At 40.4% G+C, this 23,741-nt stretch overlaps 12 protein-coding genes and 2 non-coding genes across 14 annotated transcripts; 10 read left to right on the top strand and 4 right to left on the bottom strand.

Annotated features, from left to right (window-relative positions):
• Positions 1–267: 267 nt before the first annotated feature.
• MSB3 (Rab GTPase-activating protein MSB3) lies at positions 268–2,226 on the top strand (the record flags this gene model as incomplete). Its single annotated transcript, XM_018132101.1, has 1 exon — positions 268–2,226. The coding sequence occupies one exon, from the start codon at positions 268–270 to the stop codon at positions 2,224–2,226; it is 1,959 nt and encodes a 652-aa protein (XP_017987321.1).
• A 148-nt stretch (positions 2,227–2,374) lies between these two features.
• On the bottom strand, positions 2,375–2,968 carry MDY2 (Mdy2p; the record flags this gene model as incomplete). Its single annotated transcript, XM_018132100.1, has 1 exon — positions 2,375–2,968. One exon carries the CDS (start codon positions 2,966–2,968, stop codon positions 2,375–2,377), a length of 594 nt encoding a protein of 197 aa, XP_017987322.1.
• A 199-nt stretch (positions 2,969–3,167) lies between these two features.
• On the top strand, positions 3,168–3,892 carry SHR5 (Shr5p; the record flags this gene model as incomplete). The annotated part of the gene is made up of 2 exons (XM_018132099.1): positions 3,168–3,785; positions 3,845–3,892. 2 exons carry the CDS (start codon positions 3,168–3,170, stop codon positions 3,890–3,892), a joined length of 666 nt encoding a protein of 221 aa, XP_017987323.1.
• A 248-nt stretch (positions 3,893–4,140) lies between these two features.
• On the top strand, positions 4,141–5,331 carry PUS4 (pseudouridine synthase PUS4; the record flags this gene model as incomplete). The annotated part of the gene is made up of 1 exon (XM_018132098.1): positions 4,141–5,331. The coding sequence occupies one exon, from the start codon at positions 4,141–4,143 to the stop codon at positions 5,329–5,331; it is 1,191 nt and encodes a 396-aa protein (XP_017987324.1).
• A 107-nt stretch (positions 5,332–5,438) lies between these two features.
• On the bottom strand, positions 5,439–7,046 carry MID1 (Mid1p; the record flags this gene model as incomplete). The annotated part of the gene is made up of 1 exon (XM_018132097.1): positions 5,439–7,046. The coding sequence occupies one exon, from the start codon at positions 7,044–7,046 to the stop codon at positions 5,439–5,441; it is 1,608 nt and encodes a 535-aa protein (XP_017987325.1).
• A 384-nt stretch (positions 7,047–7,430) lies between these two features.
• Positions 7,431–8,429, top strand: RFC3 (replication factor C subunit 3; the record flags this gene model as incomplete). The annotated part of the gene is made up of 1 exon (XM_018132096.1): positions 7,431–8,429. One exon carries the CDS (start codon positions 7,431–7,433, stop codon positions 8,427–8,429), a length of 999 nt encoding a protein of 332 aa, XP_017987326.1.
• Positions 8,430–9,528: 1,099 nt separating this feature from the next.
• PCL1 (Pcl1p) lies at positions 9,529–10,431 on the top strand (the record flags this gene model as incomplete). Its single annotated transcript, XM_018132095.1, has 1 exon — positions 9,529–10,431. One exon carries the CDS (start codon positions 9,529–9,531, stop codon positions 10,429–10,431), a length of 903 nt encoding a protein of 300 aa, XP_017987327.1.
• Positions 10,432–10,906: 475 nt separating this feature from the next.
• AW171_hschr42219 lies at positions 10,907–11,001 on the top strand. Its single transcript, XR_001930101.1, has one exon. It is a non-coding gene; the product is annotated as an HDLSNR40 (small nuclear RNA).
• Positions 11,002–11,650: 649 nt separating this feature from the next.
• On the top strand, positions 11,651–11,953 carry AW171_hschr42220 (HDL412Wp; the record flags this gene model as incomplete). Its single annotated transcript, XM_018132094.1, has 1 exon — positions 11,651–11,953. The coding sequence occupies one exon, from the start codon at positions 11,651–11,653 to the stop codon at positions 11,951–11,953; it is 303 nt and encodes a 100-aa protein (XP_017987328.1).
• A 640-nt stretch (positions 11,954–12,593) lies between these two features.
• CAF40 (CCR4-NOT core subunit CAF40) lies at positions 12,594–13,784 on the top strand (the record flags this gene model as incomplete). The annotated part of the gene is made up of 1 exon (XM_018132093.1): positions 12,594–13,784. The coding sequence occupies one exon, from the start codon at positions 12,594–12,596 to the stop codon at positions 13,782–13,784; it is 1,191 nt and encodes a 396-aa protein (XP_017987329.1).
• A 337-nt stretch (positions 13,785–14,121) lies between these two features.
• Positions 14,122–16,899, top strand: SEC21 (coatomer subunit gamma; the record flags this gene model as incomplete). Its single annotated transcript, XM_018132092.1, has 1 exon — positions 14,122–16,899. The coding sequence occupies one exon, from the start codon at positions 14,122–14,124 to the stop codon at positions 16,897–16,899; it is 2,778 nt and encodes a 925-aa protein (XP_017987330.1).
• A 219-nt stretch (positions 16,900–17,118) lies between these two features.
• AW171_hschr42223 lies at positions 17,119–17,190 on the bottom strand. Its single transcript has one exon. It is a non-coding gene; the product is annotated as a tRNA-Gly (tRNA).
• Positions 17,191–17,459: 269 nt separating this feature from the next.
• SWE1 (tyrosine protein kinase SWE1) lies at positions 17,460–19,658 on the bottom strand (the record flags this gene model as incomplete). The annotated part of the gene is made up of 1 exon (XM_018132091.1): positions 17,460–19,658. One exon carries the CDS (start codon positions 19,656–19,658, stop codon positions 17,460–17,462), a length of 2,199 nt encoding a protein of 732 aa, XP_017987331.1.
• Positions 19,659–21,789: 2,131 nt separating this feature from the next.
• MNN5 (alpha-1,2-mannosyltransferase MNN5) lies at positions 21,790–23,529 on the top strand (the record flags this gene model as incomplete). The annotated part of the gene is made up of 1 exon (XM_018132090.1): positions 21,790–23,529. One exon carries the CDS (start codon positions 21,790–21,792, stop codon positions 23,527–23,529), a length of 1,740 nt encoding a protein of 579 aa, XP_017987332.1.
• Between the last annotated feature and the right edge of the window lie 212 nt (positions 23,530–23,741).

Raw genomic sequence — 23,741 nt, forward strand, 5'->3', positions numbered from 1 at the left:
TCAAAAAAAACATTTTACCTTACCTCATTGTAGTTTTACAATGTATAATTACCTTATTTAGACAAGGAAAGTTGTTTACTAAACCTTAGTGTTCTCAGGTGTTATCCAGGCAGGGTTTAGAGCGTATTGGATATTATAAAGGAATTGCAGACCAGTTTGTGTCGTATTCAATTAACTTGCTGAACAATTAAGGGGAACACTTTCGTTTTAGGGTGAATTGGTAATTGTGGGAGTAGGTTTGCTGTAATTGGCAATAAATTGAGCTAGATGTTGAGGGTGACAGGTGTGTACAATTGTGAGGTTGCTTCTCCATCAGTACCTAATCTGACGACTGAGATAGAAAATGGGAATGGAAAGTTTCGACATGTAAAAGACAAAGAAGGTAATAGCAACTCCTCAGTGCCAGCTGCTGGTGCTGGGAGTACTAGGAGGAGAACCAGGTCTTTGCAGCGAGAGGACAATCTTAGTTTGTTGGATCTTTATGACGGTTTTGACGAACTCGTTGAAGGCGGCGTGGCGACAGCAGAAGAAAGTTACGTCAAAAAAGGCGGCCCTGAGCAATTGGCGGCTAATAAGGCTCCAGTTGAGCGAGAAGTTACTGCTCATATATCAGCTGTTAATGGAAAGACTACTGAAGTGAAAGTTTTGAACGGAAATTCTGATGGCCGACTTGCCGTAAGGGGCCGAGGCTACACAGTAAGTGAATTACAAAGAGTAGGCAATTCTAACGAGCTACAAGAGGCAGATGGATCATCAAGACAGAAAGCACCTCTCAAAAACGAATCCAGGCAGCTTTTTATGAGTAGTGCTATGACGGTTGGGTCCATTAATACTGTCCCCATTAGCATAGCTTCTGCTGCTTCTACTGCGACATCAGTCCCAATGAGCTCTCAGTCTGCAAGGAATGTAGCCCACCAAAGCTATGACTCTCATTACGACAGATATGGCTTCAAAAAGCAATCGCCGTATATTGCGGAGGGAGAGTATAACACGTGGTGGGAACAGTATTCCAAATATTGTGTACGAAGGAAGCATAAATGGAAGGCCCTTCTTGCAAAGTCGGGTCTAGCGGTTGTGAACGATAACCCGGACCGCTTCCCCTCAAGGTCTGAAAAGTTGAAGAGGTATGTGAGGAAAGGTATACCTGCAGAATGGAGGGGCAATGCGTGGTGGTATTTTGCTCGCGGCCAAGAGAAGTTGAACAAAAACAAAGGTGTTTATGATAAACTATTGGCGAGAATGGAGGAACCCAATGATCATCCATCTTTGAAGGACCTAGATGTGATAGAGCGTGACTTAAATAGGACTTTTCCTGATAATATTCATTTCCAAAGGCCCCCAGATTCTGAAGAAGAAGCACCGATGATCAAGTCCTTGAGAAGAGTTCTTGTTGCTTTTTCAATTTATAATCCTAGAATTGGCTATTGTCAATCAATGAACTTTTTGGCAGGGCTGTTGTTGCTCTTTATGGACGAGGAAAGAGCGTTCTGGATGTTAGTGACTATTACATCCAGATATCTACCTGGTGTTCACAATGTGAACTTAGAAGGTGTCAATGTTGATCAAGGCGTTTTGCTGCTCTGTATTAAGGAATACTTGCCCGAATTCTGGAACAGAATATATCCAGCATCATACCCTAAAAAAGCAACTAACAGTAACGATTTCTTATACAGATTACCGCCTATGACATTATGTACCGCTAGTTGGTTCATGAGCTGCTTTGTTGGCACGGTACCGATAGAAACTACGTTGAGAATTTGGGATTGCCTCTTCTACGAAGAGTCCCATATTCTCTTCAAGATTTCGCTATCTATTATAAAATTGAGCGAACCTGAGTTTCCTCAACGCCAAAGGCGTACCAAAAATAAAGATGACGAAGACATGGAGATTTTCCAGATTATTCAGACGTTCCCCAAAAGTCTAATAGACCCCAACGAGATCTTTGATAAGGTTATTTTCAAGAAAAGACTGAGATTCAACAGTTTGAACCAAGAAGAGATCGACCGTTGTCGCAAGTATGTGATTTCTCAGAGGCAAAAACTGAAGAATTTCACTGAAGTTGTAGGCAACTGTGTTCAGGACAACGGCAGGGACCTTAGAATTCACCATGATATAGTTACAGAAGCCTTATCTTCTGAAGAATACGGTTTCAGAAGGAGTCTAACCGGCATCCATTGGAATAACAGTATTAAAGAAAGGGTCAGGCAACTTAGTAAAAGAAGGTAACTTAAGCTATATGTAGTATATCTATGTTATATGATACATAATAGCAATTTATAGGTATAATGGATACGCTAGCAACAAAGCAATGCAAACTATATTTAAGACAGGGCCAAATGTCACCCTCGATCAAAACAGTGTTAACCTCCACTGTTCACTTCGCAAGCTCCCATCCCCTCTTTAATCTAGAAAAGGCTTCGGCCACAGCTTCTTGGTCTACAATACTCTCTGATAAAGTAGCCTGTATTTTTTCCCATGGAATTGCAATCTCAGTCTTATCAACCGCCTCCGCGCTTGTAACCTGAGATGACGAACTACCCCTAGAACTTCCAGATTTTTCCTTACCAACCATTACAGTTAAGGAAATCTTAGGGGAATTCAAATCCTGAACTAGCATCAGATCGTTTAGGACTTTACCTTTCAATAAGAACTTAATATCCGCATTTTGTAAGTCATTCTCAAGTGCACGTAACGACTCTTTCACCTGCAAAAAAGTCGCAAGCTTTGAAAACTTAACGGTATGCACAAACTTGGGTGGTCTAACAGATTTCAAGATGATAACAACCTTGGAATCCGCATCGTTACCCTTTTGACGTTTGTTTTCGTATGGTATTTTTAATGGACGTAAAGATATTCCGACTGAATCGAGGTTTTCAGCGTTTTGATGGTAATCATTTGGAAGGGCAGGGTCATCTAGAAATGCCAAGGTCAAGAAATTGGAAATAAACTCCCTCTCAGAAGTTGCCATTATACCGTATTATATTAAATTGCGCTTTGTTTGTTTAGTGTATTAGTATCGATTACAGGGGAAGCTTTTTTCTACAATGTAGATTTTAGAAATACATAAATTATATAGAAGCCTTTAATTTACATGTATTAGCACAATTAAACGACCTAGGCTGTTATAGAGTGCTTTTATACTTAATTAAAGCTCTAATAGTAAGGCTATGGATGAGGCTTCAAATTCATACCAATATTTCAATTGCCATGAGTTCTTCGTCACTAAATATCAAGAAATTGGGAGCTCAACAATAAAGGAATATCCAGAAAACGATGCTCTTTGTATAACTCATTTTCCAAATATATACCATGCTGCAAACTCGAAGTTATTTGACTCTACGAGGATAGTTAGGATACCAAGGCAATTTGATAAAACGGTTCATTACCCGTATTTTAGCGAATATTTACCAGGTAATGAACCAGCGGCTTTACGCAGTACAAATGATAGTGGATTTAATCCGTTTGGAATATATGACGGACAGTTATTTGGTAAGACATCGCTTAGTCCGCTATCTAACTACCTAACTGCAGAGCAGTTCCGTGAGATTGTTAGTGAAATTAACGAATATTTAAGAGAAGGTTACCAAGTGCATCCATATATTAGTATATTGCATAATGTGGCGGATGCTTTGACGTTTAATATATGGAGTAGGTTATTTGGGTTGTTTTCCTCAGAGAGTCCTCTTCAGCGGTTAGAAGAATACATAGAACAGGTGAATGAGCGGTCCTTGTTCAAGGACAACGGACTTCGAATGATTTCTCTAAGGAGATCTGGCTACCTATCGGTATGTATAACTGGTCAAACCATTTGAGACATAAGAAAACCTACTAACCTCTTTTCTAGCTCGATATAGAGATCCCTAAGCCTGAACTCGCTGACTTCATTAAGTGAAGACATTTATCACGTGACATGATATGTTGTACTTTTAAACTGTTCTAGTATGACTGATGCGGCAGTCAGCCAGTACTCCAAGAATAAGCGAATATGAATGAGCACTGTTGCTGCACCTGCGCGGGCAGGCTTTTACCGACTTTTACCGATGAGAAGGATTTCCTTGACCATATAAAATTTTGAAAAAGATACACGAGATGACATGAGATGACCACAACATAACTGTAAGCTAACGGTAACTAATCACTATGAATGGTATAATTGCTATTGAAAAGCCGGCAGGTATCTCTTCGAATAAGTTTCTCGAGAGGTTGAGGAACGTTTGGAGTTCAAGTAAAGTGTTCTCTGATGAAATTGCGATAAAACTTCAACAGTATAAAGCAGAAACTGGTAAGAAACCAAATAGGCGTAAAATGCGTAAAGTTGCGGATATTAAACTTGGACATGGTGGTACTTTGGATCCTTTAGCATCTGGAGTTTTGGTTGTTGGGGTTGGTAAAGGTACTAAAAAGCTACCACAGTACCTAACAGGTGCAACCAAAGTTTATGAAACTGTGGGCCTATTTGGAGTAGCTACAACATCAGGTGATTCTGAAGGAGACGTATTGAAAGAGAGCTCTGTTAGCCATTTGAATATGGAAGAACTAAAGACAGTTGAAGAGAAATTTTTAGGATGTCTCAAGCAAACTCCACCAATTTACGCTGCTTTGAAAATGAACGGCAAACCGCTTTATGAATATGCTAGAAATGGTATTCCCTTACCCAAGCCCATTGAGCCTCGAGAAGTGAATATTTTTGAGTTGAAAGTTTTTGAGGATTCTCTTTCTCGAGAACATGATCATAAGTTTCTAAGGCCACTTACCGAGGAGGCCAAGGATACTGTTAGCAAATTAAATGCCAATATTGCAGATGATGTATTATATTATTCTGATAAATACTGCAGTGCCCAAGGATGGGATAACCAAATTGCTCCCATTGAGAAGCCGATTGAGCTTACTGCTGAGGAACGCGAAATAATTGAGAAGGAAGGGGAAAACTACAGGGCGCCTACTTTACATTTCAAGGCAAAGGTCTCTTCTGGTACTTACATTCGCTCTTTAGTTAGTGATATTGGTAAAGCGATGAGGTCTTCTGCATATATGGTTGAATTAATTCGTGTTGAGCAACAAGAATGGTCATTGGAAAAGGGCAATGTATTTTCCCTTGAAGATTTTATAGAACATGATGAGCAAGTGTGGAGGCCTGTATTAGAGAAAGTTTTAGAGAATGGAGGTTCTGTAAATGTGAAAGAGGAACTCCAGGAGGCTTCTAAGAAGTTTGCTAGCCAAGTCCAGCCCGATATCCCATCCGATAGTGCAGCAGAACCATTGAATGCGTCAGAGGAGACGCTAGTGCAACCAAGAAATGAAAGTAAAAGGACTTTAAGTGACACTGAATAAGATTAGCCTTCTCGGGAACTCTGTAAAACCGCTATATAAATAAAAATTAATGATTTTCTTGTTTATAACGTACATAAACGATGCTAGGTTGAAATTTTGATCTATCCTCATATGAACCGATCGCCGATAAGATTGCATGTATCGAATTCGATATCGTCATCCCAAATGTTGTAACTCTTAAATAGTAGGTCCTTATTCTTTCCGTCAGTGGGACATACAAACCCAAACTCCGCGGGACAGTCTCGTACAATTGAATGGCACATTTCAATGCATGGTTGAATTTCATAGTAATCGGCTGCAGGTTGAACAACCTCATTAATGAAGTCACTGCGGCCATTATCCTTTTCCCTAAAAGTGTAGTAAGATGTATTTATTGTAGTACAACGAGGAATAGTAACCGCACACAGCCAATTCTTGTATGAGTTTGCACAGTCAGCACATGTGCGTAATGGTGAGTATATTGCGTCAGCTTCTCCCTCGCACGTAGATAACTGTAACGCTAGAGAAAAATTTGCGTACAATGATAGTGCCATATCGTCATAAAGTTTTGCGAGAGAAGCCTTGTCATCCTTTCTGATTACAGAAGAAGACGGCACTGAGTAACTCACTCCACTACAAAAATTTAGCCCGAATATTAACGAACAAGCATCGTTCGCCATTGTCGAAAATACTTTCTTTGAAAAGATCACGCCCCCTGAGGATGTGTCATTATGATTATCAATCACATATTGTTTTAAATATGCAACATATGTGCTTGAACGATTCAACCCGGTAATGTGGAATTGTTCTTTTAGCATTCCGTTACGCTTAGTGAACGATTTAGTGATTTTAAGGTCAGTAGAGGACATAGTACTATTTTCAGCATCACCAATGAAATTCTTAGATGAAGTCAATAGTGGACCAGTGCTAATTGCGCAAACGGATTTTGACAAAACATTAAAATCCTCAATATGTTCACCAGAATATAGAAGTAAGTCAAACGACGACAAATGAAAGCGGTTTCCATCATTGTCAGCTTTGGCGGTAAAATGCTCATTAGTTAAAAGCGCAGAATCCGAGTCAACATCAATAACATTTAAACGAGGTTTACCGTCCCACTGGTATGCGAGCATATTCTGTGAAGCACAGATTTCATAGACCCAAGGAACAGAGCCTTCGGAAGCTTCCACAGGAAGTCCAGTAGACTTGTAAACCAGCTGTAACACTAGAAAAACTCTGCTAAATGCATTTGGGTTCTCTAATGTGGCATTCCTAGGGCTTACCGCCAGCGCTTCCACATACCCCTCATCGAAATCAGCGGGCTCCGCAATGCTGAGGTCCGAAAGAACATTTTCATCAAATGAATAATATAGACGTAACTTTTGAGCACTACTCCCTGCAGGCATCGAGCAAATATTTCCACTGATAAACGTCAAGGTATCATAAAACAGAGACACATTAGCGATCACCTCCACAGGAAATTCGTATACATGGCGTCCACCAGGGACAATAGTAGAACGGACTGGGATAAGCTCTTCCAATACTGTTGAAACCCCTGGGGGCAATACGGGATTCATATCATTGTTTTTTAATGGTTCCATGAAATCATCCTGATTATGGTGTATATTCATATATAGTTCTTCATCATCTCCATTGAAGTTACCGGCCGTAGCTATTGTAAATGACCGAAACTGAAGTAGGAGGAATATAAAATACCAACTAACTGCAGTAACCATACTTCACAAGTTACTTCGTATAATTACCCACTCGACCCTAGCCTCCATGTATTTGCAACTATTCTCTCACAATGCAGAAGTCAACTGCGGTTCGCCATTATCAGCCAATTATAAAATACTACCGTTTATAGTGATATACAATTATTTGATATAATCGCATGGTCAAATCCAGATCTCAGTCACTCATATTGGTCGTCTGTTAAATGTATATCCCGTCTGATTACCTTTTTGAAGCCCTTTGTGATAGTTTCACGTTTCTTTGTCTGTGTGATGTTCGTCATTTTTTGATCTTAACAAGAACGTAAACTTCTACTAGTGAACTTCCTAACTCTTAAAGATACCAACTACATAAATCAGCTTGAAAGGGTATACAATTATTAAATAATGTCCGCTAATAAGTCTGATACGGATAATTTGCCATGGATAGAAAAGTATAGGCCGGAAAGGCTTGATGATGTGTATGGACAGTCTGATATCGTTGAAACAGTACGAAAATTTGCTGAAGGTGGAAAGTTACCTCACTTGTTGTTTTATGGCCCTCCGGGTACCGGTAAAACAAGTACAATTAGTGCATTGGCCCGTGAGATCTATGGTAAGGACTATCGGAACATGGTACTGGAATTGAACGCGTCAGATGACCGTGGTATTGAGGTCGTCAGAAATCAAATTAAGGAATTTGCTTCAACTAGACAGATCTTCAGTAAAGGCTACAAACTAATTATACTGGACGAAGCAGATGCGATGACTTCCGCAGCGCAAAATGCATTGAGAAGAATTATTGAGAAATTTACGAAAAATACCAGGTTTTGCATTCTAGCCAATTACATCCACAAGCTTACTCCCGCAATTATTAGTAGATGTACAAGATTCCGGTTCCAGCCTCTTCCTCAACATGCTATAGAGTTACGTATTAATAACGTCATGGCAAAAGAACGCTTGCAGCTCTCCGAAAGCGCGAAAGAGGCGCTCTTGAGGCTTTCAAATGGTGACATGAGAAAAGCTTTGAATGTTATGCAGGCTGCGAAAGCTACATTAGATAATCCAGAAAAGGATACAATTGGTGAGGACGTAATCTATGAATGTATCGGAGCTGTACGTCCTAAAGATCTTGAAAGCATATTGGTGACGATTCTTCACGATGACTGGAGTACCGCATACGAATCTGTAAAGAAAATTCGAATGAGTAACGGTCTAGCTTTAGTGGATATGATACAGGGGCTAGTAGAATGTTTAGAGAGTTACAAGTTAAAAGACATTACGTGGGCTACGATGTTGTCTAACCTTTCAGACATCGAATATGCTATATCTAAGGGCGGGAATGATAAAATTCAATGTACTGCAACAATTTCGGCAATTAAGTCCAGCATGGAGCTGGAATTATAGAACAATACTCCTTTAGAGTATCTTAGTAAAAGCAATGTAGGACATTCTTTTATTGCAAAACACAATATATCTGTATACGATGCGATATGTAATTCCGCAATGATAATTATAGCATTACTATCTATCAATTCAATGAGGCATATCATATTCGTACTCAATCACTGTATACTGTCCATTACTTTGAAACGGCAATTACGGCTTTAAGTACAATGCGTTTTAAAGGTAGTTTATTTGCGTCAAGTCAACTACCGGAAATCACCTTCCGGGTCTAAACAAGCGAGTCATCAAAGTCTATAACTGTTATTCGGCACCCAGTCAGCAGTCATCCGTGCTTTTCAGTAGACATTTAAGTGTCTTTCCGCTGTTTGTCTTTCTTGGCTATTGTTTCCTGAGTGATCGGTTTCCCATTCCTTAACTAATACGAATACAACCTTCACTTCGTCAGTTTCATGGCACATCAACTATCTTCGGAAGTTAAAAATAAACCTAAAACATCATACCAAACAAGACAATATTTACAATCGCGCGAAAAGAAGTCCCCAAATGTTCTATAACATTAACTTCGTACAATACAAACTAAGAATGTTTGCCTTATTAGGAACAATGAAGGAGATCATAGTTAAAGTTCGTGTTTCAGAATCTACTTGAGGCCAAAGTGACCTGCCGTCTCTATTTGAAATAGAGTTCCTGTTTCCATTCTACGTCTTCTTCTGGAGTGCGATGCCCAGAAGGAACTTCGCGGAAACAGATTAATGTATTTTCAACATGGACTTTTCGCGGCTGTATGCAATGAACTACGCGAAAATCCAGTAATCTGCAAGCAGCAACGCAGTAAAAAAACAACTCTAAGCGATGAAGTGAATGGAGGCCTGATTTGCCTAATTGCTTCTAAAGCTGTTAGATCTTAATAGTTCTTGGAATATCACGAAAAGTATCTTTATGTGCTAAAGAGGAAAATGCGGATGGAAGAGAGCAATGACTGGTGGCTAAGCAGCAACCGATTAAAAATATAAAAAAGCAGAGCAGCCGGGAATCCCTTTCCCCCTCTTAGCGATGAGAGTTAAGCCACTCAACTTCAATTCATATACTTCTAATTCAGATGAGCACAAGGTTTAACGATAGCATGCTTGGCAAGCAATCTCTGGAGCTGTTGTTTAAGTCGCCGGTGACGAATGACATGATCCAATTCTTGACCGATGAGACGTTGAGGGTCTTTCCCTCGAGTAAAACCGAAGATTTCAAGGCAGGGTATCCTAGCCCACCTCATTCGCCAGTTGAAGCTACTCCTAAAAGTAATACTGACAAATTGCCTAGCCTGATGACATTCATGACAAAACTTGTACGATACACTAATGTTTATACAGCAACTCTACTCACGTCAGTGGTATATCTAAACAAATTGAAGGCTTTACTTCCACCCGATGTCACGTGCATTCCTTCTACGGCTCATCGGGTCTTCCTTGCATGTTTGATTCTCAGCGCTAAGTTTCACAACGACTCGTCGCCCATGAACAAGCACTGGACTAAGTACACAGATGGTCTCTTTACAGTTGAAGATGTGAATCTTATGGAGAGACAGCTGCTGAAACTATTTAACTGGGATATCAGAATACGCTACAAGGACCTACAGGAGAACTTATACTGCCTGCTGGAACCAATCAAGCAGGACCTGATTAGATCTTGCAAACTAGAGCAGTATAGAACAAATAATACCCCATACCCATCCCCAGTTTCCAGCTGTGGGCCGCTAAAACTGCCCATCAGCTACAGCATTAAGTCACGTGACCTGTCGCGGTACGCCACCTCAAAACATGAGAGTGCAGCAGTAAAAGGAACCATTAGCTCATCGTCGAGTTCCAGTACGCTGGTCAATTCCGCTAGTCATAATACCCTATTACCGTCATACCTGTCTTGTAGTACACTAAATCATTCCGCCAGCATGCGTACCCTTCAGATACCAGAAAAGGGTTATGAACACCATTTACAAACAGAATATTTCTAAAATATCGTAAATATTGTAAATAGACCAGCGCCCTTGCATACGTAGAATATACGATTATTTATGGATACATTGTGCATGGAAGCTAGAAGCTTCCAAACTTCTAACTACAGAGACATTGTGCAGGGTTAAAAACTGGATCTCCGGTAGAGCTCTAACTACAGTAGATAAGCACCACGCAATACAACGTCTGGAACCTCTATGTCCGAGCGCATTTATGTCCGTAATCCCGGTATCGGTGAACATCCAGGCCCCACACCCTATCCGGGTAACCACGTGCCCTAGTGGTATAGCCCTATGAACCAACAAAGGGAGTTGCCGGGTAACGCGGGAATACTTTTAAGATTAGAAAATTTTTTCCTTGTTTGGTATATAAATCGCCCACTGTCCACACAACAACATACAAAGAATTCCCCTCGGCACTCATATCAAGGAAACCCGCTGATAAGAATATCAGCATATCGGAGAAATGCCGACTGTATATGACGAGAGAAACGCTGTGCACCAGTCTGAAATGTACTAAATATATGTACTCTAGTACACTGAAGCATTAAGTATACCCAAATTTCTGATACAGTCGATCATTTTCTCAGGTACAAAGGGTTTAAAATTCCGCTATATCTTTGTGTTCAGTATTAATTTACGATCATAGATTATTAGTACATAGAAAAAACGTTTACATAATCCAGGCAAAAACACCGCAAAAGTCTATTGTCTCTGCGAGGTTATGTATTTATCGTAGATCAAGCTATTAATATCTATAGCGCCGCAGGTAAAATCTAAGTGTAGGCGGATCCACCCGTTGCCATAAAACAACAGGGCATATTGTTGTAGCGACGGTACCTATTCTCCTGTTATGCCCTCGCATAAACAGTCAGATAGGTAAGGGTCGATAAGTAAGGGCCGAGAGGTAAAGGCCGTCTTAAAGTACTCTTATTTCCTGTTTACGCTACACAAACAATTAACCGAGATTTACCCGTATCTGTGTAAAAACAATTGTCCCATCTCTAAAAAAAAGAGAAAAATTTACCTAGATCCATGATACCATTTTTAAAAATTTCGGCGGCCTTCGTGAAACAATATAAATAGGGGCTGGAATTTATATTTTCATTGGTACGACTTTGTTTTCTGTGAACTACTCCGTCTTAAGCATTTTTGATTATTACAATCAGATATACACAAACACAAACACCCTAATAAACCAACATATACAACATATACCATGACTGAAGCTACTACTCCTGCTCAAGAAACTGCCGCCAAGAAATTGGAACAAACTGAAACTACTGAGGAACCAGTACAAACCACTACTGAATCTACAACTGAAGAAGCCACTGCTTCCAAGACTGCTGACAATGCCAAGCCAGCTGAGGAGCCTGTTGCTGAGACCGATGGAGCTGCTGAAGCTGAGCAACCAAAGGACACTGAGGCTCCAACTGAGGCTGCCCCAGCTGAAAAGTCCGGTAACAAGAAGTTCACGTTCTGGAAGAAGTTGCAAGCAAAGATAAAGAAGATCTTGAACTAGTTTTTTTTTTGCTTGCTGCTGTTACTACGCGAGTCAATATGAAAAAGAGATCAACGCCTAGTCCTTATTTTTTTTTTTAATTGTTAATTCTGTGCTTCTGTTGTATCCCTCAACTTTTATTTCGACACATTTCTAATTTCTCGGTTGGGTCACCATGGTTGGTTTGGCTGCAAACAGACTGCAAATTAGATACTCGATTTTTAACTTAATAACTAATATTTTTTCTCATATATTCTAATTCTATGCCAATACTAGTGTCTGATTGGGCTTTTATTCTGTTCACTGTGTTTATTTATTTGTTTCGGTTTTGTTTTTAATGCTCACGGTTGCTGCAGAGATAATGCTCCTATTTTCAGCCCCTATCTGAGTCTTGGTCCACGCTGTTTAGAGTCCGTCCTCCTATCCCTTGTAGCCGCTGGTTTAGGATTCACAACTCTTCGTTAATAGTGGCTTGGAAAACGGTGGAATCTGAGACTCCACTGACTTACGTTACCCTGCTTCTTTGTCTAGTGCGGGTAACTCTTAGTGGTGGCGAAAAACGTTCACGGGATGTGGTGTTTATTTTATCCTTATAACGGTTTAATACCGAAGAGCAGGATAAATACCGTTTAGAGCATTATCAGTAGGTTCACTCATTGTTATGTACAGCGCAGCAGCAGCAGGAGGTGGTACGGGCCATATGCATTCCACAGCGCCTCCAAGTCAGATGAATTTTCCGCCTTTAGTTTCTACGATTCCCACACAGACAGGACATCAACAGTTACAGCGGCAGCAGCAGCAGCATCAGGGCCAGCTCCAGAATACCCAAAATAACTCTTCAGCTGCAGCTTTACTGAAAAGTATTAATCAAAGTCAACAAAGACCAATAGCGCCTCCTCCACTAGGGGTAGTTAACGCGAATATATCATCTGGTACACAACCTGGTATTCCCAATATGCCATCTGGGGTTACTCCTATGGGCAACGTACAGCCATCTCAAGGTCAGGGACAGCAAAGTCAAAACATTTCGAGGGCCTTGGATGATCCGAATGTGTATCACTGGATCTGTCAGTTGAATTACGGTCCAAACAAAGAGCAGGCTCTTCTGGAGCTTGGTAGAAAGCGTGAGCAATACGAAGACCTTGCAGTTGTGCTTTGGTCTAGTTTCGGTGTTATGACAGCGCTTTTGCAAGAAATTATCTCTGTTTATCCCATGCTATCACCTCCTACTCTCAACAACCAACTCTCTAATCGTGTTTGTAACGCGCTTGTTCTCCTTCAGTGTGTTGCATCTCACCCAGAGACGAAGACAGCATTCTTCCAAGCCCATATCCCTCTGTTTTTGTTCCCTTTTCTGAATACAACTTCTGGGCAACGTACCTTTGAGTACCTAAGACTTACTTCGCTTGGTGTGATTGGGGCCCTAGTAAAAAATGATTCGACGGATGTAATAAATTTCCTTCTCAGAACGGATATAATACCCCTTTGTTTGCGTATAATGGAGTCGTCGTCACAGTTATCAACGACGGTCGCTATTTTCATTCTACAAAGGATTTTATTAGACGACAACGGTTTACAGTACATCTGTGCTACACAAGAAAGATTCCATGCTGTATCTCAAGTCCTGAACAACATGGTTGATCAATTAACAATGCAACAAACTCCTGGAAGACTTCTCAAACATGTTGTCCGGTGCTACCTCCGTCTTTCCGACAATTTAGAGGCACGCCGGCTGTTGAAGCAAGTTCTACCCGTGCGTTTGAAGGACAATACATTCACTGAAGTACTACAAGATGACCTTGGCACGAAGAGATGCTTGGCTCAACTGCTCCTCACTTTAAACGAAAACTAGTGAGAATCTAGCACTATGTCCTTATAAAGCAGCTTGTCGCCAGCAGTTTTTTCCAACATATAGACTCTTAACTGAAGGCCCAATTCGCTGAAACCATTCCTTAATAGCTTTTTATTGGGTTTCACACATTATAGATAAATTTGTAGTTGTGTGTGAATAATTAATGACTATCGTATTTGATGATCAGATCCAACCTTTTTTATATGCATTTTCACTGTTGCGTGGCAAAACGAATAGGGAACCTAGAGAAATCAAGCTCTCAAATACATTCGTTTTAAAGTTACTACAAGTTAGCTAAGGTTGAAATCAACTGCTAATCAGACTCCCTGTGTTTGTAATGTCAACTCATACATATAAAAAGTCTGAGGAGTCCAATTCAGGCAAAATGCCTGATAAAATGACTGTTTACCAGGACTGTCTGAACGAGTTTAATGAATCTCCTGTGAGTCCAAAACGTTGCCGTAATCTGATTGCAAAACTTTTGAAATTGTTATCTCATGGTGAAACATTTCCTCCTAGTGAAGCTACAACATTATTCTTTTCAATTTCGAAGTTGTTCCAACATCCAAATAATTCTTTAAGACAAGTGGTTTATCTTGCTATTAAGGAACTATGTACCATATCTGAAGACACCTTGATGGCTACATCGTCAATTATGAAGGATGTTCAAAATGGTTCGGCAATTGTGAAGCCTAATGCAATTAGATCATTAACTAGAGTTTTGGAAGAATCTACGGCTTATTCGGCGGAGAGATTGTATAAAAGCGCAGTTGTCTCTAAAAACCCATCGATCTCTTCTGCAGCATTGGTATCTTCCTATCACTTGTTGCCAATTGCGGAGTCCACCGTGAAACGTTATGCTAATGAGATTCATGAGGCAGTTTCTGATCTTAAGAATTTCTCACAGACTGGTAAATCGACTGACTTCAGTCTGGTGTCCTCCTATATTTCCCAGTACCACGCATTAGGTCTGCTATATAGATTGAATGCTCATGATAAAATTGCAATGATGAAAATGGTTCAGCAATTTTCTTCAGGCAGCACTTTGCGGAATCCGTTAGCCCAGGTCCAAATGGTTAGAATGGTTCATGAACTATTGCGCTTGGATAACCAACTAATCCCACAATTTGTGCCTTTGTTATCCAATTGGTTATCTAGCAGGCATGAGCATGTCCAACTTGAGGTGTGTAAGGTTATTTCTGCCTTGTCCAATAGTGTTCCAACAGATCTATTTATCAGTATGATCCAAACATTACAAGGTTTGTTAACTGTTCCTCGTATGTGTTCAAGATTTGCTGCTGTGAGATTATTGAATAAGATTTCTATGGTTGCCCCCGAAAAGATTGTTGTCTGTAATCCTGAGCTTGAGTCTCTAATTAACGACCAAAATAGAAACATTTCTACTTACGCAATTACAACACTACTAAAGACTGGTACATCAAAAAATATCTCCTCCTTGATAAAAACTATTGGTAAGTTCATTAATGATGTTTCTGATGACTTTAATGTCATTATTGTCGATGCAATTCTTACATTATCCTTGAAGTTCCCTGAAGAGTGGAAGAATATTTTGGCGTTCTTGATTGATACTCTAAAAAGTTCGGATGGTGGATATGAATTTAAAAATGGCATTGTAGAAGCCTTGTTTGATTTGGTTAAGTATGTGCCACAATCAAAGGAGCAGGCGTTGGAGCATTTATGTGACTTTATCGAGGATTGTGAATACAATGAACTTTTAGTTAGAATTTTACACCTATTAGGTAAGGAAGGTCCTAACACCAAGAACCCATCATTATATGTGAGACACAACTACAACAGGGTTGTATTAGAAAACTCCATTATTAGATCTGCCGCAGTTAGCGCACTCTCAAAGTTTTCTTTGGCTAAAAGTGATCCTACATTGATTGATTCCGTTCAGAGTCTGCTAAAAGGTATTGAAATCGACCAAGACGACGAAGTTAGAGATAGAACGTCTACATCGTTGTTGTTTATTGAAAAGCTCAAGTCAGAGCCCGGAATGGCAGAGAAATTTATTCAACCTAAACAAAGCTTCGATTTGCAGAGTCTGGAAAATAAGTTGACTCAGTATTTGTACTCTAATGAAGATGGGTTTAAAACCGCATTTGACACAACTACTATTCCAAGGTATACCGAAGACGAATTGAAGGCTATTGAATTGAAGCAGAAGCAAGAGAAAATGCTCACCGGCGTTGAAAGAAATGGTGGTTCTTCAATGGGTATATCCGGAGATTCTAAAAAATCAGACAGTGCGCATGGTTCGGCCGGTAATCAAGCTGAAGATGAACAACCTGTTAACTACGCTGAACAGCTTGCAGCAATTCCAGAATTTTCGTCATTGGGACAGGTTCTCAACAGTTCCAGGCCTGTTCCGCTTACTGAACCAGAAGCAGAATTCAGCGTTACGAGCGTTAAACACTTGTTCCACAATCATGTTGTACTTCAATTTGATATCATTAATACCTTGAATGATGTTGCATTGGAAAACGTAGCTGTTGTTTGTACCCCAGAAAGCGATACATCTACAATTGAACAGGAAACTGTTCTGTCGATAGATAAATTGTACCCACATGAAACTAAATCCTGCTACGTGAGTTATGCAAAACCAGAGGACACGAATACCTACGGCTTCCTAAATAGGTTAACATTTACCACTTTGGAACTGGACCCATCTACAAATGCTCCATTTGAAGGCGATGAAGGTTTCCAAGACGAATTCGAAATTGATCCATTATACTTGCAAGCAGGTGACTACATCAAATCCTTCTTTGTTAGCGATTTCCAAGCTGCCTTTGATAAATTCGCACATGAAGAGGTGGCAGTGTACAACTTAAGCCATTCCCCCAACTCATTGCAAAGTCTGGTCAATAACTTGGTTCTAACCACTAACTGTCTACCAGTTGAAAACACCCAATTCGTATCGAACGAGGCTAACTCCCATACTGTGAAACTATTTGGTAAGCGTGTTGTTACAGATGCCTGTGTGGCAATGATTGTTAAGATCATTAAAAGCAATAAAGGCACCGCTCTAAAAGTACAATGTAAGAGTGATGATGAATCGCTCTGCGTTGAGCTTGCGAATGGATTAGTGTTGTAAATAATTGGGAGTAAAACGTATAACTTGTGGATACCGAAAATCCGCTATATTTAGATGTAAAAAGCTATTCTGAATGCAGTGTATATTTTATGTATATAAAAATCTTAATAACCGCAATGGTTACCTATGGTAATTATGTATTATGTGGTTTCAAGATTATAATGACAATTTCATTTTCATATACATCTGCATATGATATATGCGGAAGTCACAAAAATATGAGCGGTACGAGAATCGAACCCGTGTCCCCACCTTGGAAGGGTGGGATGATAACCACTACACTAACCGCCCGTGTTAGTTGTTATTCTATGTTTTGAAACATTCATAACGTACCATTGTCATTTCCTTGAAGAAGCGGAAGATCGACTGTTGACGTTATATTCATCTTATAGAAGATCTCCATTACAAGAACGGTAACAATACTAATCTGAAGAGGCAGATACGTAAGCTGCGCCTACAGAGCTTAATTTAATATGAATGTGCCCTATTGACACCCTGGTATCAATTAAAGAATTATGAAATAAAATACTCATTATTAACCATCCAAAATATGCTACTGACTAGGTAAAGAACTCTGGTTTTGGACCAAAGTCGTCTTCTTGAATGATAGCGCCTGCTTTCCTAGTCATCTCCACATACTGGCATTCCTCCGTTTGCAAAACGGCATTTGCGCTGGGTCGTTTCCTGTAGTCAGGCTCAATCATCCACATCACGAAGCGCTCAAGGGAATCAGAGTCTATTAAAAATCTGGGTACCCATGCAGGAACAATGTTCTTCCTGTTCATGTCTATACCATAACAGTCATGGTTAGTGGCGTCTGTTAAGTGACTATTCATGTTCGTGGATGAGAAAATCGAGTCAGAGTTCAAATCTGTACTACTAAACCTTCCAGCATCGGAGAGATCACCTGATCGGAGTTTATGCCAAGCATTGCCATTATCAGGGAGCACTACATTAGCGGCTATCTCGACTATTATGAGGCCTAGGGAGAATATGTCAGCTCTGAAGTCGTATATACCTTCAGATATTATTTCAGGAGCAATGTACTCACGGTCGCCTTCGTTTTCGAAGTTCTTGTCTGTTAGAGGAAGTTTGGTAGCCATACCGAAGTCTCCTATTTTGAGGTTACCTTCAAAAGTTATCATGATGTTAGCTGGTTTCAGGTCTAGGTGCACTATCGAGCATGTATCGTGTATGAACCTAAGCGCAAGGCAAATTTCGACTATGATCTTCCATATTCGCCAATCCTCTAGCCTTTTGGCTCTCGAAACAATTTGTTCTTGGAGGAATTGATCTAGGTTTCCATTTTCACACAGTTCGGTCATTACGTAAAATGAGTTCCCATACTCCCACGATGAGATGAATTGAATAACATATTCTTTGCCCTCCGCATCTCGTGTTTCTTCGCTAATTTCAGATAGGATTTGAATTTCCTGTAGAATATGACTTTTCATGTTATGTCTGTTTGGAGTCATGCTTTTAATAGCGTATTTCATCTGGGTTTCAGGGAATGTTGCTTGATACAAGGTGGAAAATTGACCTTTTCCAATCAATGTGACGTTGGTAAACTTGGTCGCCAAATGCTCGTACGCGTTACACAGGGCGGCATTGATAAGTCGGGGTTTACTGATACTGCTCCTATATGACGAAGTGGATGGAATATTCAAGTATTGCTTGTTACTCTCTTTTTGGCGGGCTAACTTTTTTGGCGTTTCAAGTGGAGATGATCCAAAAAGCGGGCCATCGTCATCACCAAAGAGATCATCGGTGAATTCCTGCAGCATATTAGACAATTCAGTGTTTTTGATGATTCTGGACCTCTTTTTCTTTTGTTGTTGTACATGTAGCTCTTTCGCTAGTCTAGCGCCGTTGGAGCATGGCGAATGGGTTGGCGAGCTCGAGGTAGAGGTACTCCCCGAATAAGTGCCTGCTGATAAGCTCGGCGGCCTATGGTTTCGAACTGATCCGGATAAAAAAAGGCCGGGGCTCTCCGTGGGTGAGCTCATTATAACGGCGTGGGGGGTTCGTTTCACCGGAGTATCGGGTATCGTTAATTTTTGAGGGAAAAGGCTGCATTGAAGTTTTGATATTAGTCCTTTGCACTGGAAGGCAGAAGGATCGGGTTTGGCTTTAGTAAATGAATCGTTTAGCTTCCCTAGATTTTTCATTTTCTTCTCCCCACAGCTGGAAAAGTTGCCGCTCTTTGGTATCTGCTTTTTAACCTCGGCGTTCATCAGTACTGGAACAGGAGCTAAAGGAGATCTTCCATCAGCTCTGCTATTCTTCAACTTCTTGTGTATCCGCGGAGTGAAGGAGGACCACCTGCTTGTAGTACAACGTATGTTATTTTCACCGCTATCACTGTTCGCACTCCCGCTTCTAATTTGGTATCGTTCATATTCATCTGCAGTCTCCTCTGCATTCTCCTCTGCAATCGCCTCCGCATTTTCCTCCGCATCCTCATAGATATGAGAAAGAGCCCTGCCTGCTCTAGAAGACGAAGTATTATTACTTGTATTCCCTATAGACAGGTTGAGTGCTCCCAGACTTCTTGTCAATCCAGGCGATTGTTTTGATGAGTAAAACTGAAGGTTGTTAGGAGTACTGGACGTCTCACCACTATAGGTTTCAAGCTCGAAATCGCTGAGTTCTAAATCGTCCTCAGTTTCCTGCCTAAATTGGAGTGTAGGTGAGACATCATGATGGGTGCTTAGAAATGGAGGTCTCTGAGCCGCAGAGATGCTACTACTTCTGCCCATAACGATTTGCTGTTATTCTTCTATAAGTATACTGTTTCCCTTGCTACCTTGAAAGGTGCCAGTTCTCCCCGGTGCAGCAATTGGTTATATTAGTCCTTGTTTATTAGCGTTAAGTTCAGGTGACACGGTTACTATACGCTTGTTGAATATCACCTCAACATCTGCCTATTGTAAACATTGAAAAGAAACGCATACGCAATGCGAGTAAAGGATCCAAAATTTACCTGCAGCATCGCCCTATTAGGCAATGACGAAAACAACTCAGTTTTGCTTGCTAAGAAAAAATCCTGCCATAATGCAATTTTCATAGTGCGTGATGCAGTCTCAATCGGTAGTTGCATTTGACTCAATGCCTTTTTTGGCATAAAGGCCTCTAAAAAATCAGGACGCAGTTTTTCGCGTTTAAAATCACACCCGTACACCTCACGTAAACACTCTTGTTATTGTTATTGTCACCATGTGCATGTTTTTATTGACACAGAACATGCTGCCAAGTGTCAGAGGTTACGGAATAGGTAACGCGGGCTCGACTGAAGGGAACTTTAATTAAAGGTACAAGGTTCTAGGTTGATGATCGGCAAGGTGTGCAAGCAATACTAGTGCGTCATAATGATTTAATCGATCTTCGAATGGCGCTTACGATCGCAACAATAGTAACAATTCATAATACAACAATTATGCGAGATATGGTTACAATCAGTGACTAGACATAATGCCAAGATCCTGGGGATGAACAAGCAAGGGCCAGGATGCTAGGATTTGGGAGATGTATTTGTTAGTGTTTGTAGAACAAAAATATGTAATATTATGCCACAATTTCCTATGGCGACAAAGTCCCATTGAATCGAGATTGATCTTCGCAAAAGGATTTCACGATAACAAACCACCTGCATCCCTCATTGAAGGTTCCCACTGCCGTAAAACTTACGAAAGTATAGACAAGGACGTAGACAACGGAATATAGCACACCTAAGTTTAAGCATATATGACAGATCTGGAGTCAGTCAAGGAAAGTTCGATGCTTAGGGCTACAAATTTAGAAACTTTATTGCTGGTAGGCATTTCTAATGTCATTAATACAGGAGAAGCGAGCAACATTAATTAACACTTAGCGGGTGCATAACCTTTTAGGACTAGTAGCTATGTAAACATTAGCAAGCTGTGTAAACAAAAACAGTTCCGTAAGTCCTGAAAGAACGGCAATTGGCTTGCTTGCAGCGGTAATTAAGCTCTTATTGCAAGTGACGATGCAATGACTTGTTATCACAACAGAATTGAGCCTTATGACACGGAATCTATGCGTCAGTGTCGAGATGATCGCATTGACAAAGATTTGTACAGCGGTTCCAATGTGGAGCGTATTACGTGAGACAATGCTTTGCTCCTCACAATAGATTAGCGCTTTTTCCTGCTACAGTTAGGGTTCTGTACCATGTGCATAATCCACGCGGAGTAAACATGCTTGGTATACAGGTATCTGTATATAATGACGTTATACTGGATAAAAGGTCGAGACGCCTCGGCAAAAAAAATGAGTAACTCCGGCGGTAAGAAACCAATTGACAACTTCGCATCGCTCGCATCTACGGAATCCCGCTACAGCGCCTCAAAAGGCCACAACCGCCAATCACCTTCATATACAATGGAGCACGTGACCGATGAGTCTGGAGCTGTCAATGCACAAGAACAATAGCGCGCAAATTTATTACGGGGGCGAATTGCTATATGCTTGCTATATCCTTTGCTATCAATTGGGGTTACTCTGTATTGATAACAACTATTCATAGCTAAGTATATTACACAGCTTCGTACTAAACGTAATTTATTTAGTTAGGTCTAAATAATTTTGATAGCCTCTAGGAGAATCCCCAGGATAGCCTTCAGGCCGAAGGGGCTAACTTCCCTTAAAGAAGCAGACGCCAATCATTTGTTTCAAGTTGGCGTCCACATTATTAATTTTATATCATTAGTTACGAGTTTACCAATAATTAAGTATGTACTTGTAAGACCTATATTATTATTCAATATTTAGAAGACTCCAACAGTGGTAACCAATATCACTACGCCCAAAGAAGCTGACTAAGGATCCAACGTTCTGATTATTGGTTTTAGACAATAGGTATAATTTATTATGTTATTGAAGTTTAGGAGAAAAAAGACAATAATCTTTGCGCTGGCTGTATTGTTCACCAATATTTTCCTTTGGATTAATTCTAGTATTACCCAGAAACATGTTACTGCAGGGCTACAATCGGTACTAGAGGCTACTGATAATATTGGTTCAGCTTTTGGTCTGAAAAGAGATCCAAAGGGTTACTATAAGGATGTGGTGAGTGCGTTAAAACGGTACAGCCCTGGCGATCCACCTCATGATTTGTCAATTCTAAAAGACTCCGAGCGTTGCGAAATACGAGATGTTAACACACGTACTACTGAAGACGAAAAAATTCAATCTTATGAGAACCTAAATAGCTGCTACCGCATACCCGAGCAGCTTTTGGGACAGCTTTCAGCGCAGCATACTTCATACGTTAATTACATTTTATCCAACTTAACGCCTACGAAGTCACTTTTCCAGCTTTTATACCCTAATGAAAGAGGAATTGTTACCGTTGGTGGTGCTCGCTACACTATTTTGGCTCTTACTATGATAAGAGCTTTGAGGGAGAGAGGTACTACGCTTCCGGTTGAAGTTTTTATTCCAACGTCAGACGGATCCGAGGACGAGTTTTGCAAGCTTATCGAAACAATGAATGGGAGATGTTTTAATGAACTTTCTATGTACGGCGCTCCAAACACAATGCTGAAGTCATACCAAAATAAAGCTGTGGCCTTGCTTGCGTCCAGCTTTAAAGAAATCATCTTTATCGATGCAGATAATATCCCGCTAATGAATTTGGACAACGTTTTCGACAGTGTGCCTTACAAAGAAAACGGCTTGATCTTGTGGCCAGATATCTGGAACAGAATGACTTCTCCTTCTTTTTACGAATTGGCTGGCATTTCCGTTAATTTCACCCGGAGGGCTCGGTTTTACTCGGATGACGTGAATCCTCCTAACATGTTCACGGCTTTAGACCTCGACGATATAGAACAATACAACAAAGAAAAAGTTCCCTTCCATGATTTAGAGGGCACAGTCCCCAACTATACATCTGAGTCAGGTCAAATTATAGTGAATAAGAGAACTCACCTCAATACGCTCTTGTTAGCACTATATTACAACATATATGGAAATGAGTGGTTTTACAAAATGTTTTCTCAGGGCACTTCGGGCGAAGGCGATAAAGAGACTTTTATCCTAGCCGCGCATGCTCTAGCTATGCCATATTATCAGGTCAAAAGACCAATTGAATTTGACGGCTATGTTAAGGACTTCTATAGAGGTGTCGGATTGCTACAACATGACTTCGTTGAAGACTATAAAAGGTGGCAGGAAGCTAAACAGGACGTTCAATCGAAAATAGATGAACTTAACAAATTCAAACCTGACTACAGCCTTGATAAGGACTTCCTAGAAAAGTACATCAACCCTCCTGACAAAAAGGATATAGACATCATGTTCGTACACGCAAGTTACCATAAATTCGTCCCTAATGACCTTCTTAATGAGAAAGTGTATATCGGTGACGACGGAAAGCAATTCAGATCATTCAACAACTTGCACCGTATCGATAACTTTGATATTGAGTTGTTTGCGTTCCAGGGTCTCCAAAAATACCTCTGTACCGACAACCGCATCCGTTTCCACCACGTGGAAGCGAAGATTGGCGATGATAAGAAGAAGTACGATGAAATGTGTGATTACATTAATGACAGGGTTGAAATGTTGAAAAACACTCATGATGAAGCAACCAGTAAGCAGAAGTAAAGCCATTTGCATTAAGTTACAAGTATATACATGTGTTCCGCCGTGGAAATAATTTAATTCATTTGGAAATCATTCTGAATGATATATATAAACATAATAATCATCAAATATAGTAAATATAGCAAATTAGCATCGGAAGATGCCTGGGTTATGAAGAGTACATGCTGTGTTTAATTTGCAGTTTCTTTGTTAAACTGTTTCAGCATTAAGTG

This window comes from Eremothecium sinecaudum, chromosome IV (assembly GCF_001548555.1).
Source record: "Eremothecium sinecaudum strain ATCC 58844 chromosome IV, complete sequence".
NCBI lineage: Eukaryota > Fungi > Ascomycota > Saccharomycetes > Saccharomycetales > Saccharomycetaceae > Eremothecium > Eremothecium sinecaudum.